This window comes from Felis catus, chromosome A1, assembly GCF_018350175.1.
Source record: "Felis catus isolate Fca126 chromosome A1, F.catus_Fca126_mat1.0, whole genome shotgun sequence".
Classification (NCBI taxonomy): Eukaryota; Metazoa; Chordata; class Mammalia; order Carnivora; family Felidae; genus Felis; species Felis catus.
In genome coordinates this window covers 9,965,505-9,982,559 of record NC_058368.1, presented here as the reverse complement: position 1 = coordinate 9,982,559, position 17,055 = coordinate 9,965,505, and the positions used below count along the sequence as shown (strand labels likewise).

Below are 17,055 nucleotides of genomic sequence, written 5' to 3'. Positions count from 1 at the left end.
GACTGCCAGGTGGGATGGGTGGTGTGTGTGTTGGTGTGTATGTGTGCGCGCGTGTGTGTGTGATGTGGTCCGGGGCAGGGGATGGGGAACCAGACCCGGAACCCCAAACCCAGCTCTAGGCTGGCTCTCTTAAAAGTATACCCTTCCCCTCTGGGCCACCAGGCAGTGCAATGCTCAACCTTTTCTGAAAAATTGCTGCCAATTCAGAAAACATCTCTAGGGAAGGAGATTCCCTTTGCTTTCTAGTCCCCTGAGGAGCACCCGTGAGCATCGGGAGTCCTGGACCTTGGATTTGAGAGTTAGAAAACCCAACCTCACAAGAACCATTCGGATCAAGAGCTAATACTTAACTCATTCTACCTCTGGACAAAGGGGTGATTGCAGCTTTCCTACCTCTCAGGAATAATTATGAGGGTGATATAAGTGATGGGTATAAAAGCACCCTGAAGACCTCCCAGCATTATTCAAATGCCAAATTAATTGTGTCGACAGAGTGCTTTTTATATGTCAGGCACTGCCCCCAGGCACTTTGGGTACTTGGGTCTCCAATCCTCCCAGCCCCCTGGTAAAGAGCGTATCACTGTCGCCACTGGGCAGATGAGGAAATTTAGGCTCAAGGAAGTCAGTTTGCCCAGCTGCACTTACCAGACCAAAAGACCCATGAGGACACACATCTTTGGCCAGCCATCATCTCTGTGCTTGGCATGGCGCCTGGCACATAGTGGCTTTCAAAAATTATTTGTTAAGTGAATTAATAAACATCAAGTAAGCCAAAGAAAAGATTGTTAAAAAGAAAACCACACACCCAAAATGGCATCAGTTAGGCCAAGTCCCCAAACCAGGCTTCCTATCTAACCTGATAGCAATTTCCATCTCCCTCCAAAATGCAGTCTTAATCTGTAGTCAGGAATTTTCTGATCCGAGCCAAGGCAGTCATGGGTCGCATGGGCCCTCTCCCACGTGGGGGATGGAAGGAAGGTGAGGTCTGCAGGATAAGGGCCCCTCCTCTCCTCTCTAAGGCAAAGAAACCTTGCCCGGAAAAATCCTTTTCTTTTGCTAACAACTTTCTTGCCTCACCCTCCTTCCTATAAAAACCTTCCATTTTGTACAACCCCTCTGCCCCCCTCTCTCCTCCCCCCCCCCCCACTTGCTAGATGGGATGCTGGATTCGTGAATCCTTTAATGAAGCCGATTAGGTCTTCCAATTTATTCGGTTGAATTTTATGTTTTAACAAGGTGGAATCTGAAACCAAGTTTGTATAATTTTAAAACCGTGTTACCACCACCAGTGCCATCGATAATCACATTTACTGGGCTTCTATTGTTAGGTTGAACTATATGAACTGCCATTTTTGTGGATCCTAAACTGTCAGGCATCAGCAGTTTTCTATGGTTCAATGTGATATATGCCATGCACTATGTCAGGGACTTTATGCACAGTCTCTCAAGCACCCTGGGAACTCAATTATTCCTGCTTTACAAATGGGGAAACTGAGGCTTAGGAAGGATGAATGAAGAACAGCCCAGGGTCACAACACCAGCAGTGAGTGTCCTCACAATAGTCTCTAGGGATGCCTGAGTGGCTCGTTTGATTAAGTATCTGACTCTTGATTTTGGCTCAGGTCATGATCTCACAGTTCGTGTGTTAGAGCCCTCCCATCAGGCTTTGTGCTGACTGCGCAGAGCCTGCTTGGGATTCTCTCTCTCCCTCTGTCTCTGCCCCTCCCCTGCTCATGCATGTGTGCTCTCTCTCTCTCTCCCTCTGTCTCTCAAAATAAAGAAAGAAAACACTTAAAAAATTAAAAAAAAAAAAAAAAAAAAAAAAAAAAAGAACTGTCTCCAGTCTGTCAGTCCCCAGACCCTCCCAAAATACTAGTGTTATGTGACAGGTAAGAGAACCAAAACACAAAAGAAACCACTTATGAAGTTCATGCTATTATCTGAAAGTCACGAAACTGTCACAATTCACAATCTGCCCTGAACAAAGTTTTTCCTGGTTTGTCCCATCTGGATGGCTCTGCTCTAACTTACCAGCACATCTCTCTCTCAACAGGAGCTAAACTGAACATGAGCTCACAAGAGTCAGGGGTGGAAAATGGCTGTGCTCATGCCTCGTGGACCCACCAGGCCGCCTGGAACAGCAGGAAAGGCACAGTGGGTTCGAATCTGGACTCGAAAATTCTGAGGTTTGAGCAAACCGCTTGTCCCTCTGGGACTCGGGCTCCTGCTCCTGTAAAGCAAAGAATCTGGGCGAGAATGATCTCTGAGGTTCCTTTTGACTAAACAATCCAGTAATTTACTATAGAGCATAAGAAATGACGATTACCGAAGAGGGTTTACTGACACTTTTGACCCCTAGCAATGCCAACAATTGTTTGGCAGAAAATGCATAGTTCCGGGGCTCTGAAACACCTTCACACTCCCTTTGTATTTATCTAGCTAGAACAACTCTACATCCGCCTCTATCGAGTATCATCTAGGACCTAAAAGGAATCGTAACTCCTCGTATAAGCATAGTTTGGCTTGATTTTTCAGGTGACGCCAGACACGTTTCTTATTTCACTCGGGATAGATAGTGGTAAATAAATAGTGAGTGATGACAGCCTTATGGAGCACAGGAGGAGGCCACATGCTGTCCCTGAAGGGGTTTCTGCTGCCATCCCTCACCTCTGTTCTCTGTCCCTGCGCCTGATTCCCTTCCTTCATGGCACTTCTCACTCTCGGCAACGATGTATCCTTTCGCTTTTTTTCCTGTGGTTCATCTCACCAAGTGCCATGTGCTCGGCCACTACGTCTTGTTATTTATCACTGTGTATCTAAGCACAGGGCTTGTCACGTAGGAGGTGCTCAAGGTCTATGCATCATATACGTGGATAATGCAGAAAAGCCCTGGTGCAAAATCCAGGACTTAGCGCCAGAGACCTGGGCTCTGTTTCTGGCTCTGTTATTCACCAGCTGAGTAACCTTGAGCCCGTCATCTCATCTCCCCGAACCAAAGTGTTCTCCAGGCGAATAGAGGGAGGGGCGCCTGGGTGGCTCCGCGGGGTTAAGCGTCTGGCTCTCGGTTTGGGTTCAGAGCCTGTGTGGGACTCTCCCTCTCCCAATCTCTCTCTGCCCCTCCCCCACTCGCTCTCTCCACCACTCTCAAAAAGAAATAAAGAAACTTAACAAAAAGATAACAGAGGGAGATAATACGCCCTCTACCTACTCCGTCAAGTGGGAGAAGAGGTAAGGATTAGAGAGTCCCTCGGGGGACACTTGTGACCTTTTCTTACACACTCCTGCAGGGGGCCACATTGTGGAATCTGGCCAGGTCACACCAGCCCCACCCCCACCCCTGCCCCGGCCAGGCACAGTGCCGATCTCCAAAGGGGACCCGAAAAACACGACTCTGGTTTCCTGGTCCTTTCCAGGTCAACTCTGGGAGTCAACCTACTGAAGTCAAGACCATGGGCGGCTGCTAATCCCGGAGAAGGCTGGGGACCTGGAATCCGGCCCGTGGCTCCGCAGACCCAGGCCCGACAGAGGACCTGCCACCCTGCAAGCTTATTAGCAGAAGAGCAGAGTGACGGCGGTCCCAGAATAGATCCCTCAGGCGCCCTCATTTATAATGCCCTTGTATCTGCGCTAACACTGCTTAAGGATTCTGAGTCACATTTAGCCTTAAACCACCCTTGTCGGCGCAGGAGCTCTCCACCAGCCACCGGGGAGCAAGCATTAGCAATGCATTATCGCACCCGCTCCGCACAGGCGCAGAGCATGCCTGAAACACGACCTCCCGAGGGTTCTCACCTCTCCGAGGGCTTCACGGGGATCGGAGCTGGAGGTCAGGCAAAGTCTTTTCAACAAAAGAGCCCGCGCTTGAACCTCCCCACGGCGCACGCTCCAGAAAGAGAACACACAAGGAGAAGCCAGAGTTACCTTGGCTGCAGAGCAGCCCCGCGCTCCAGAGCACGACAAGGAACGTGGGGTACGCGTCCACACAGTTTTGGCTGTAGAATAAAAAAAATAAGGAGAAGAAGCATCAGGAAACACGCTACCGCGGCACCGTCTGAAAATCACCTGAAACCCCAAGCCGATAATCACCATCACACATGAAGCACGAACCCCATTCATGACTCCACTTATATCTACCGGTAGGACCCGGCTGCCGCATGAGACATAGGCAGTGGCATAAAGCAAATACATGCTCAGAATCCACTTAGTCCCTTCCTCAGTGAAGCCAGTCGGAGACTCGGTTTCTTGATGGATTCGTTTTGGCAGGGTTCCTGCTCCTGGCTGTGCCAAAGTGCTTCTTGGAATTGAAAAGTGAGCAACACAGACAGCAGGGCTGTGGCAGCTGTCAGGATTGGGGGTGGGGGGTGGGGGGTGCAGGAGAGAGGAGCCCAACTGAGAAACCTTTGTCAGACACACAAGTCAGCTCAGACCCACAGGCGAGGCGGGGGGGGGGGGGGGGGGGGGGGGGGGGGGGGGGGAGATGAGCTTCGGGCGTGAAAGAAACCAGGGTCGATTCAGAAAAGCTGACGCTCAGGAAGGTCTCGTGCTGGTGATGCGATCGCCGTGTTCAGGGCTCAGTCTTCGCTCTCGGGGAGGGGCTCTCCCCTCACACCAGCCACCATGCTGATATTTTACACCCTTTGTCCCCCCGGACACTCACCGCAGCCGTGTGAGCGCGCAGGGTGACTGCATGCATTTTCTGCGGCTGCTGGAACAGGTAGCCCCAAACGTCGGGGCTTAAAACAAGATAAATCATCTGGAGGTCAGAAGTCCAAATGGGTCTCACTGGGCCACGGTCAAGGTGGGTCAGCATGGCTGCAAGCCCGCTGGAGACCCTAGGGAAGAATCCGTTTTGCCTTGCCTTTCTCAGCTTCTAGAGATCACCTGCATTCCTTGGCTTGTGACCCCCTTCCAACCTCAAAGGGAGCAGTGGCCGAGAGGGTCTTTCTGACACCCACTCCTCCGCCTCCTTCCTTCACAGTTAAAGAACCCTTGTTAGGGGTGCCTGGGTGGCTCAGTCGGTTAAGCATCTGACTTCCTCAGGCCATGATCTCGCAGTTCACGGGCTTGAGCCCCGCGTCGGGCTCTGTGCTAACACCTGAGCCTGGAACCTGCTTCAGATTCTGTGTGTGTGTCTCTCTCTCTGCCCCTCCCCCACTCACTCTCTGTCTCTCTCTCAAAAATAAATAAACATTAAAAAAAAATTAAAAGGAAAAGAACCCTGGTGATCCCATTGGTTCCACCCAAATAATCCAGAGTAATCTCTTGATTTTAAGGTCAGGTGGTTGACAATCTGAATTCTTTCTTGCTATGTAACAGAACCTACAGGTTCCCGGGATTGGGAGGTAAAGATGTTTGGGGGCTCTTTATTCAGTCTACCCCAGTTACCCTCATTTTCACATGAGAAACTGAGGTTGGGAGAAGTTGACTAACTGCTGAGTGTCACTGAGCTACAAGGTGGTGGGGCCAGGATGCACGTCCTGGTCAGTCCAACTCTGTAACTATATCTGTTAGCTCTTCGACTACACTAAAAAAATAGCAAAGATCCTCTGGAGAAGTTGACAGTCTCGGTCAGGACCATCAATACGCGCATCCACATTGATAAAAATCCCCAACAAAGTAGGGCCAGATGGAACATACTTCAACATCCTAAAGGCCACATATGAAAACACCCACAGGTAATATCATACTCAATGGGGAAAAACTGAGAGTGTTCCCTCTGTGGTCGGGAACAAGACAGGGATGTTCACTCTCACCATTCACTATTTAACATAGTACTGGAAGTCTTAGCCTCAGCAGACAACAAAAGGAAATAAAAGGCATCCAAATCAGCAAGAATGAAATCAAACTTTCATTATTCGCAAACAACATGATATTCTATGTAGAACACCGGAAAGACTCCACCAAAAAATTGGTGGAACTAATACGAATTCAGCAGAGTCGCAGGATGTGAAATCAATGTACAGAAATCCGTTGCGTTTCTATACGCCAATCATGAAGCAGCAGAAAAAGAAATCAAGGAATTGATTCCATTTACAATCACACAAAAACAATAAGATACCTTGGAATAAACCTAGCCAAAGACATAAAATATCCGAGGTAAGATACCTCGGAATAAACCTAGCCAAAGAGGTAAAACCTAGCCAAAGAGGTAAAACCTAGCCAAAGAGGTACAGATATTTTCTACGACTCAGTCGTATACCATTCTACGACTGATTCCGTAGAACAGTTATGGAATATCTTGAAGAGGACACAAAGAACTGGAAAAATATTCCATGCTTATGGACTGGAAGAACAACCATTGTTAAAATGTCTATACTACCCAAAGCAATCCATACATGTAATGCAATCCCTATCAAAATACCATCAGCATTTTTCACAGAGCTAGAACAAACAGTCTTAAAATATGTATGGAACCACAGAACACTCCGAATAGCCAAAGCAATCCTGAAAAAGAAAAACAAATCTAGAGGCATCACAATTTGGGACCTCTAGCTATATTACAAAGCTGTAGTCATCAAGACAGTAAGGTACTGACACAAAAACAGACACATAGATCAGTGGAACAGAATAGAAGATCCAGAAATGGGCCTACCACTACATGGTCAACTCACCTTTGACAGAGCAGGAAAGAATACCCAATGGAAAAAAGACAGTCTCCTCAACAAATGGTGTTGGGAGAACTGAAGAACAAGGTGCAGAAGAATGAAACTGGACCACTTTCTTACAGCATACACAAAAATAAATTCAAAATGGATGAAAGACCTAAATGTGAGAAAGGAAACCATCAAAATCCTAGAGGAGAACATGGCAGCAACTTCTCTGACCTCGGCGGTAGCAACGTCTTACTAGACATGTCGCAAGAAGCAAAAATGAACTCCTGGAGCTTCATCAAGATAAAAAGCTTCTGCACAGTGAAGGAAACAAACAACAAAACTAAAAGGCAGCCTACAGAATGGGAGAAGATATTTGATAAAGCATTAGTATCCAAAATCTATAAAGAACTTATCAAACTCAACACCCCCCCCCCAAAAAAAAGACCAGTTAAGAAATGGGCAGAAGGGGTGCCTGAGTGGCTCAGTAGGTTGAGTCAGTTAAGTCAGTCCAGCTCTTGATGTTGGCTTAGGTAACAATCTCACAGTCATGAGATCGAGCCCCATGCCGGGCTCCTCACTGGTTACGGAAACTGCTTAAGATTCTCTCTCTTCCTCTGTCCTTCCCCATCCTCAAAAAGAAAGGAAAGAAAGAAAGAAAGAAAGAAAGAAAGAAAGAAAGAAAGAAAGAAAGAAAGAGGAAGGAAGGAAGGAAGGAAGGAAGGAAGGAAGGAAGGAAGGAAGAGGAAAAAATGATAAGAAGACATGAATAGATGTTTTTCCAAAGAAGACATCCAGATGGCTAACAGACATATGAAAAGATGTTCAACCTCACTCATCATCAGGGAAATACAAATCAAAACCACAATGAGACACCACCTCACACCTGTCAGAATGGCTAAAATGAACAACTCTGGAAACAACAGATGTTGGCGAGGATGTGGAGAAAGGGGAACCCTTTCGCATTGTTGGTGGGAATGCAAACTGATGCAGCCACTCTGGAGAACATATGGAGGTTCCTCAAAAAGTTAAAAATAGAACTACCCTACGACCCAGCAATTGCGCTCCTAAGTAGTTACCCAAAGGATACAAAAGTACAGTTTCAAAGGCAGTGCATGTACCCCAAAGTTCACAGCAGCACTATCAACAATAGCCAAACTATGAAAAGAGCCCAAATGTCCATCAGCTGATGAATGGAGAAAGAAGACGTGGTATACATAAATACAATGGAGTATTACTCATGCTATGTGCAATGACGTGGATGGAGCCAGAGGATATGCTGAGCAAAATAAGTCAGGCAGAGAAAGACAAATACCCTATGATTTTACTCATATATAGAATTTGAGAAACAAAATAGATGTACATACATACGGGAAGGGGGAAAAAAAGAGAGAGGGAAACAAATCACAAGGGACTCTTTATGATGAGAACAAACTGAGGGTTGAGGGAGGGAGGTGGGTAGGGGATGGGCTAGATGGGTGATGGGCATTCAGGGAGGGCACTTGTCGCGTTGAGCACCGGGTGTTGTATGTAAGTGATGAATCACTAAATTCAACTCCTGAAGACAATATGACACTATATTTTAACTAACTATACCTTGGATAAAAACTTGAAAAAAGAAAAAAAATATACACGTACATCCGTGGAAAAACCACCTTACAAGACATGGAAGCGTGAATGGGGTAGGGCAGCGCGATGGAGTGGAAAGGGCACGTGACTAAGGCTTCGCCTCTGACCTGACATTCACCATCTGTTTGTCAATGGCAAAATAATCACTTTGGATGCAGTTTTCCCACCTGAAACGCTAAGAGACTGATAGTAACTCTAAGATCCACGTAAGCTTTAAGAGTTGATGCTCTAGTGAGGTGGTCCTCAAAGAGTTGTCCCTGGATCAGCAGGCATCCGGAATACCTGGGAACTTGCTAAAACTGAAAGTGTTAATGCCCATCGGAGACCTACAGAATTAAACACTCCAGGGGTGGGGCCCCGCAATCTGTGTTTTAACAGGCCGGCTGTTTTAACAGGCCCTCTAGGTGACTCTGAAGCACACTCAAGTTTGAAAACCACTGGTCTCATGTCACTCGAACTAACAGGCAAAGCAAAGATGCACTCTTCAAAGCGTATTTGGCCTTTTATCCGAATTCCTTCCTTGGATTCCTTCATCTGGACCCTCCCTCATCTGGTTCTCATGACTTTCCTCCTAAATCGGCGACGGACCCTTATTCAGACTGATAGCGTCTCATGCCTCAGTGGTACCATTGAGGACTCTGGAATGACCGAGCCCTGGTCCATCCCCCGCAGAGAACCCAGAGAGGATGTGCCGTGTCCCCGGCCACAGGAAGTTTCATGTCCCTCTGATGATCAAAAGATCCGCCACCGGAGAGGTCAATGAAATTAAAGGTAAGAAAGCAGTGTATCCTACCCTGGGATACAGGCACAGGGGGAGAGAGCACAGCCCCGCTGAGCTTGCTGGGTACCCAGGGGTTTCACTGATCTAGCGGACACAGTAGTACTTACGTAAGTACTTCTGTGTCTCATTCCCAAAGGTGGAGAAAAACAAAAGGGAAAATACGAGTCCTTTTCTCCACGAACACATTGATGGTGTGGTGCATCATATTGAACACAGCACAGTGACCTGTCCACAAACCCGGCAAGCGCCTCAGAATCAGACCCGGAGGAAGGGCAGGAGCCTTGAACCACCTTATCATTTGGGGTGAAGTACTCAGCGAAGAAACAGGTCCCGTACGCAGCTATGGAGCGCCCCAACGTCACAGCTATTACGTATTAGAGGAACAAACCCACAGCCTTGGGACTGAGAATGTGACCCTAGAAAACTAGGGCACGTTATTATTTATTTAATTGAATAATGTTCTACGTCTGATGGGATCTAATACTTGAGGCTCCAACAATTTTGATGATCTATTAATGCCAAAGATCGCCCCTACATCCTCCTCATTCACATGCTTCTGGTTTTATTTGTATTTGAGTACTGGTTTGGGCTGGGTGATGCAGTTTTTCAAAATGCTTAATTATCTAAGGAATTTGCTCATTAGAGAGAACGGTATAGTAATGTGACATTGGATCAGTCCTTCAATCATTCCTGCCTGTTGTCTCAAGTCACCCGGGTCCCTCATAAAACACGGTCTGTCTGGATTGGAATGAAACTCCCAACTCCTGTCCCTCGATCTAGCTCAAGCCAGTCTTTTTCCGATCCAGAGTCTCTGACCCGCCTTCGATCCACAGCTCCCCACGCATATGTCCCTCCTTGGCAGAGAGCCACCGCCGGGCTGAATTCAAGTGGCATTGGTCAGTGACAGGGCCGTCCCTTGAGGTGGAGCCGGATGGATGTTCACACGCTCTTTAAAGGCACAAAGCCTGGGTCCGATGCCTACTCTGCCGCCGCGTGAGTGCACTGAGCCTCAGTTTTCTTCATCTATAAGAGGTGAGTGGAGACGTAAGTAATTACCACCCTGGCTTATGAAAATAAAATGAGATAGAGCAGTGCCCAGCTCAGAACAAGCATTCAATAAACGGTGACTGTTACCTCTCCAATGTCTTCCTTCTTACAGTCCCCAGTGGAAACGCCTTTCCTGCGGACAAATTATTATTACTCCAAATTTTCTTTTGTGGAGGGTTTTGTGCCGTTCTTTCTACGAGACAAAATTGGCAGACCCATCTTGGCTCTTTTCATTTCCCCAGGTCTGATTCTGAGGCACTTGCCCGATTTGTCGACAAGTCACTCTGCTGTGTTCAATGTGATGCACGACACTCTGTGTGCTCATGGAGAAAGGGACTCGTATTTTCCCTTTTGTTTTTCTCCACCTTCGGGAATAAGTGCAGGAGAACTTACTAAGGGTTTTGTTTAGGTTAACTTAAAGCAAGTAAATTATCACTAATAATGGTAATAGTAGCTATACTAATGGATGGAATCAATGCAGAACTATTAGCTTCAAGGTATTTACGAGTCCACCCTACTTAGAAGTGAGCCTAAAGTGGATTCTGAAGGGTGCCTGGGTGGCTCAGTCGGTGAAGCGTCCGACTTCAGCTCAGGCCGTGATCTTGCGGTTCGTGGGTTCAAGCCCGGCGTTGGGTTCTGTGTTGACAACTCAGAGCCTGGAGCCTGCTTCGGATTCCGCGTCTCCCTCTTTCTCTTCCCCTCCCCCACCCTCTCTCTCTCTCTCTCTCTCTCTCAAAAATAGATAAATGTTAAAAAAAATAAAAATAAACAAAGTGGATCTTGAGAGGTGCAGGGGAGAAGGGACATTAGGGTGGCATTTTCCAAAAAATGCATTTTGTGAAGCACTAAACCCTGGATATGATCTGCCCAAAAAAAAGGATGGAGGGGGTGTATCTGTACTCAAAAAAGACTTCCCCTTCTTGGAGAACCAAGAATCACAGTGTTCCTCAGTACCTTAGAAGCTCTCAAAAGTCCTGTTTTACAGAACTTGCTCTCCTCTGTAATACCTGTTACCAGCCCAGGAACGTGTAATCTGTGGGACATGTGTAGAAAATTACATTTCTCCAGAGACCCGTCACCTCTCTGCAGCCCGTGCTTACCAGCATCATGGGGAAGAATCTTGGGTCAGTTTAACTGAGATTTTTCTCCAGAAATCAAGCTCTGTTCTAGCTGTGCGCATCATCTGGGAACAGGGCTTTGGACTACGCCTTGCACACGTGAACAGAGTCAAGGTCAAGATTCTTTTTATCTCTCAAACCCTGACTCGGCTCTACCCTCGTAGACCGTTAACCGGGGCCCCGTTGGGGCCGATGGGCCACACCCAGCCGCGATACCCGTTTATCAACGCCCCCCCCCCCCCGCGCCCCGATCTCGAACCATCTGCATCACTCGGCAGTCATATTTGGTGCTCAAAAGCCTGCATCAGGCGTTTCAATCCGCCAGCATCAGTTATCCTTTACGCTAGTTTTTCTTTACAGCCGTGGTCTGGAAACATTTATGATCTCACACCCCATCAACCAGGAGATCTGATCGTGCAACCCTGTGACGGGGATCACATACACACCGCCCTCGACCTGTGTATTGAAACCGAGCAAAGCTTAATTTCTTATTTTTTTAGATAGCAAGATTAAATCCCTGTTCTTTTCTTGCTGCACGTCCACGGCTCAGCTCGCACCCTCTTTGGTGCTTTGGGGGCCAGACGAGCCACGGCCGGAGAAGAGTCCCTATGACACAGGACCCCTTGGCAGGAACTTCCTGGCAGACGCACACCGGCGCCTCTGGGTTCTGCCAGCACGTGGTGGCCCGTGGCCCTGATCTTTCAGCCCTTGGACAAACCACCACAGGCACACAGAGTGCCGTCAGTTGGGTCAGGGAGGAAGTGGTCTTTGTAACAGAACCACAGCAGCGTCTGGGCCGCCTCCCTCTTCCAGAAAATTCTCCGTCTCTCTCCCTTAGCTGCTCCCGCTCTGCAGCTCCCTCTCCTCCTAATTCTTGTGGCTCTCCTCCCACGGAGGTGAAGCACAGACGCGTGGCTTTGGGGAGCTGGGCCACGCGCCCACACCGTGGGGACCCCCGGCGCAGCCGGGATGGGCCACCACGGTCCTCCAGCGCCTTCTTCCCTCCCGGAACCCCGCAGCCTTGCGGAACTTCCAAACCGCCCTCCCAAATGACGCAGCGCAGCGGCCACCAAAGGGCGACTTCTGCAATTTGGAGGCTGGCGCCCCGGGCCAGGTATGGGCGGAGCCGCTCCTTAGGCGCAGAGCCAGCGGGCCCCCCCCCCCCCCCCGGGGGACGCGGCAGAACCCAGACGGCCTGGCCTCCTCCTCTTCGTCTCCTCTTCGTCTCCTCTTCGTCTTCGTTGCTGCCAAAACAGAAACTGAACTTCCGCACGAGGTGCGGGGGGAAACCACCGCAGGTCACCTGCGCCGCCCGGCCTCTCCGGAACGGAGCCACCCGGTGCAACTGCTAATAACGCGGCGATCTGGGCAGAAAGAAGCTTCTCCTTCCCAAGTAGTCAAATAGCGTCAATGTGCCCTTCGGGGTTGTTTGCCGAGAGCGTTTCGGGTCGTCCCTGATCAAAGACACCTTCTTCGCACCTCTCGGACGCAGAGTGTCTGAGAGGCGCTCTCACGGCTCCCCCTGCAAATGGCACAAAGACAGGTGCGCCCTACGTACGTTCCCTGCGCTCCTTTAAGTGTCAGTGTCTAAAATGGCTTCAGACACATCTTTAAACTCTTTCGACTGATTCTGAGAATTAATACCCCGAAGGTCCACATGTTAAAAGAGAAATATCCCCGTAGGTAGTTTAGCAAAGGATTTCCCTGAGACCAGACTGCTGGAATGACCCTCCTCCGGACGGCAGAGTGTGAGCGAGGGGGGCCCCACGGCAGGTGGCGAGGGCCCGAGTGAAGGGGAGGTCTCGGAGGGGCTTCGCGCACTCGGGAGTGGCCTCAAGTCCCGAGCCCAAAAGGCAAAGGGCTCAGAAAGGGTGAAGGGACCTGGATATCAGCCTGTGACAATTTCCTTGGGTATCCACGACTGCCCCTGTGGAAAGATCTCTGCGGCCATCAGAGCCACCTCCGAGTTGACACTGAAGGCCAGCTCCTTGGCCAGCTCCTCTCCGAAGCCTTTCCCCGTGACAGGCCCCTGGTCACAGGCACAGAGAAGCAGACAGGCCACTGCCTGAAACTGCTGTTCAAATACATTCTGCGTAAAGGAAAAACGCGTGTGTGAATAACGTCCATTCAGATTTGCATCCCGAGTAGCTCCCATCTCCTTCTCTGAGCTGCTCAGGTATTTTCAAACGGCTTTTTTATTCAAAAGTAAAGAATGGCGGGGGGTGGGGGGGGATGGGGAGGAATTGCACAGCTCCCCCATTCTTTCTGTTCTTGTTCTAGTTGCCCAAGAAGAGCGGGCGTTACCAAAGGTCCCGGCACACCTCCAGAAGTCCCCCCAAGGGGGACGCAAGGGACAGTGAGCTGAAGGCTGTCACCATCGCGTCCCACCTGTTGCCTCCAAAGCCAGCCGATGAGCTTGCATGGCTGGTTTGCACGGTAGTCCCTTTGGACGAATTCCCCAGGAAGTCGGTAACGCCGTGGCTACGTGACTGGCTCAGAGGCTTCTGGAGCACCAGGGAGAGCTGCGGCGATCGCACCTCTCCCCACTCCCGCCCCCACTACCCCTAATTCCTTTCTTTAAACACTAGCCCTTATTAAGATGACCAAGGGTGCCCCCAACACCCCCCACCCAGGTGAGGTTCAATCGTCCCTGGGAGCTCTGCCTTCCTGGCACTCTGAAGGTCGACCCCGACAGACATGTAGCCTTGACGGTGGCCTTCACTCCAGTAGGAAGGCCCCCTTTGCCCAGGGCCCCACTCTGTTAGTTTGCAGTATCAGGGTTCGAACTCACTTGGCAGTGTAGACGCGTTCAAAGGCAAGTGTTCCCGTCCTCTGGAAGCTCCGCCCATTCTGTGTCTTGCTTTCATGCTCCACCTTGTGGGCAAAGAACCCTGACAGAGGGAAAGGTTTGGATCTGGTTTACCATGGGCACGTTCATGAGCCTGCCGTCCCCTTATTTTACTAGAACGTTAAATGTTTCCTCCGTGTGCCCTCCAAACAGCCCCGAATGTCTTCTGTCCAACGTCACTTGCCAGAAATTCACTCAGCAGCTGTCTCTACTAACCTCTGGCTTGCCACGAGCCAGACACTTAGCTTGCATCCGAGAACAAAACACACAAAGGACGTTGGCCTGAGAAGCTCATGCTCTGGCGGGGGTGGAAGAGGAGGAGGCAGACCGTAAACCGCGAACTAAACACTTAGATGAAATTTATCCAGTGCGCCCAGCCGCGGATGGAGGGGAACGCAGAGCCTGGTGGGGGGGCCACGTGCGGTGCCCACAGGGTGGACAGAGCGAGAAAGCACTAGGCGAGCCCAGGCCTGGAGAAGGGGATAGTTGAGAAGCGCCTGCCGGATTTGGTGGCGTGACTGTCACCTTGATGTGAGCCGCGGTAAGAAAACAGAATTCATGCCCATCTCATGAGCCACAAGGAGTCACTGGCAGGGATAAGCCGAGCAAGTGGTGGAAGCAGGAAGCCACTCCGTCTTCCGCATGGGGAGCGTCCAGAGGGGCCAGGACCGGGACAGCGGAAGATAGGGAGCCCGCTAAGGGTGGGGCGGTGGGCTGGGGGGAGGGTGGGGAGGGGAGTTGCCGAGAAGCCAGAATCCCAAGGGTCTGTCTATAGATTGGATGGAGCGGGGAGGAATGGAGGTCTCTCTCCCTTCCCCTCGTCTTTTACTCCTCTGCTCCTATTTCCAGAATATCAGGGGTCCCTGTGGGATCCCTTTTCATCAGCTTGATATTAGCCTCCTCAAAAAGCTGTGAAATGGATGCCTTATCAACCGTGTATAGGAATAAAAGCCTTCTCTGGTTTCCTTTGGGGCAAAAGCACAGCCGTACCCTAGCAACGTGCCTGTCTGGGGGCATAGCAGCTACGGGCCCGCTGGTAAGCAGGGGGCATCGCCCTCCAGCAGACACCTGGCCTCGATGGGCCTTGTGCCCACTCCGCGGAGTGAGCCATGCTGTCTCCACTTTGTAGACAAGGCCCCCAGTGACTCAGGGGGGTTGGGTGGCATTCTCAGAGCCACCCCACTGGGGAACAGTGAAGCTGGGGACTCAGATCCAAGGGGGCAGATGAGGATATTTTCTTCCTGTTGCTGTCACATTGCAGCTCACCGCAGGGGACCCACGAGCCACACGGGGTTTAAGTACACATCTCTCTGTTCTGAATGTCTCTTCTTAGCACAAAGGACAGCAGGAAGTCCTGCTCACTGGCTTTCCAGAACCTAAGGGTTCCGAACCTAAGGGTCCAGAACCTAAGAGGCCCTCGCCTCTGAACAGGTGGCAGAGATAGTATTAAGAAAGTCAGAGGTGATTTCTGCAACCAACAGCACGACGTGGCTATAGTTCTCCGTGCCTGCCTGCCTTCTCTCTCTCCTTGCTCAGACAGACCCCTTCCTCGTTTGCAGGGCTTGCCCTCGACCTGTGACTTCCAGCCCATTCCTGCCGCCTCTCCGGGCCTTTGTCTCATCAGTGTTCTCCCCAATTCCTGAACCTTCCCTCTCTTTTTTCCTCCTTCTCTTGACCCTAGAAACATACTCGGATCTCTCCTACCCATTAAACAAAAAAGCAAGCCTGCCCCAGCCTACGAGGCTTTCCCTCTCCCTCCTTTTAGCTACACTTGAACGAATTTGCCTTCCTTTGCCCACGCCTCGCCACCCATTCACACCCCACCCCCGTGTTATCTTCCGCCATGTTACAGAAACCTCGAGCACAGAGACCATTGATAGGCTTATCTTGGCCAGCTGCTGACGGTGAGCCAAACCAGACAGATAGCGCCAGAGTCAGAGACACAGAGAGAAAAGGCTGCCGACCACTAAAGAGCACACACACCGCATGCCGGGCACCGCAGGCTACTTTCCCTAGGTTGTTCCATTGCAGGGTGGCTTTGTTTGTTTGTTTGTTTGTTTTTTGGGTAGGCTTCATGCCCAGTGTGGGGCTTGAACTCACAACCCTGAGACCAAGACCTGAGCTGAGATCAAAGGTTGGACGCTTGACCGACTGGGTCACCCGGGCGCGTCTCCGTGCGATATATTCAACAGACACGCACGGAAGTCATCGTAGCCCCACTTGTCAGTTGAGGAAGCTGGGAGTCAGAGAAGGCAAACAGCTTTCTCAGGATCACATAAAACGATCTTGAGGACTTAGTTAGGCACAAAGTTAATACGAGCCAGCAGTGCGATAACAAATGTTCAAAAGAATAATGCACCTGTGATTATCTTAATCGGATTGATGTCTGGATCTCAGGAAGAGTGAGTTTCCCTGTACAGGAAGCGTCTGTCTGCATCTTAGAAAGCTCAGGGCAAGATGGGTGGGAGGGTGTAACCCAATGACAAGGGACTCTGGAAACCAAGTCACAAAGGAAATGATACATTGATGACAGGATAGCTGACTCTGTAAACCTAGAAGCAGCAAGCTTTTCCAGACAATAGAAACAGGACCGGTGGATAGAAGTTACAGGGCAGTAGATTTCAGCACGCGTAAGAAAGAACTTCTTGAGTAGGGAGAGTTTGAATAAATGAATTTGAGGCAATAAACATAGCATAAGCATCTACTTTTTGGAATTGGATTGAATCTCAGTCCAACCATTGTTCTAGCCTCTCCAAGCCCCACTTTGCTTATCTGTAAAATAGGATCGATCGATCGATCGATATAGATATAATTCACAGGCTGCAAGGATTCAGTGAAATAGTATTATGCCCAGCACAAAGCACCATGCTCGACACAAAGCAAACTCCCAATACACCTAACAAGGGAAAGGGGGAGTCCAGTAGCCGTGAGCTCTCTATCACGGGAGGGTCCAGGCCGGAGCTGTTGAGAATGCTGCAAATAAGATTTCTGCTTTGGGGGCGCCTCCTGAGTCCTGTTTCCACGGCCCATTTAACCCTACGT

General features: G+C 49.9%; 1 protein-coding gene and 1 long non-coding RNA gene across 5 annotated transcripts in view; both read right to left on the bottom strand.

Moving 5' to 3' along the window:
- Window positions 1–17,055, bottom strand: part of ALOX5AP (arachidonate 5-lipoxygenase activating protein) — a 30,134-nt gene that overhangs the window by 9,666 nt on the left and 3,413 nt on the right. For 2 of the 4 annotated variants that reach the window (XM_011282720.4, XM_011282769.3), the window contains exons 2-4: window positions 13,957–14,056; window positions 4,658–4,832; window positions 3,922–3,992 (exon numbers count right to left, since the gene is read on the bottom strand). In XM_011282720.4, the coding sequence (XP_011281022.2) occupies window positions 3,922–3,992; window positions 4,658–4,832; window positions 13,957–14,056 (346 nt within the window). The remainder of the gene's footprint in view (window positions 1–3,921; window positions 3,993–4,657; window positions 4,833–13,956; window positions 14,057–17,055) is intronic. The other 2 variants (XM_006927193.5, XM_011282835.4) reach the window with 2 other exon arrangements.
- On the bottom strand, window positions 9,397–10,681 carry LOC109497268. The gene is made up of 2 exons (XR_002153363.2): window positions 10,135–10,681; window positions 9,397–10,023 (listed from the first exon to the last, which is right to left on the bottom strand). It is a non-coding gene; the product is annotated as an uncharacterized LOC109497268 (long non-coding RNA).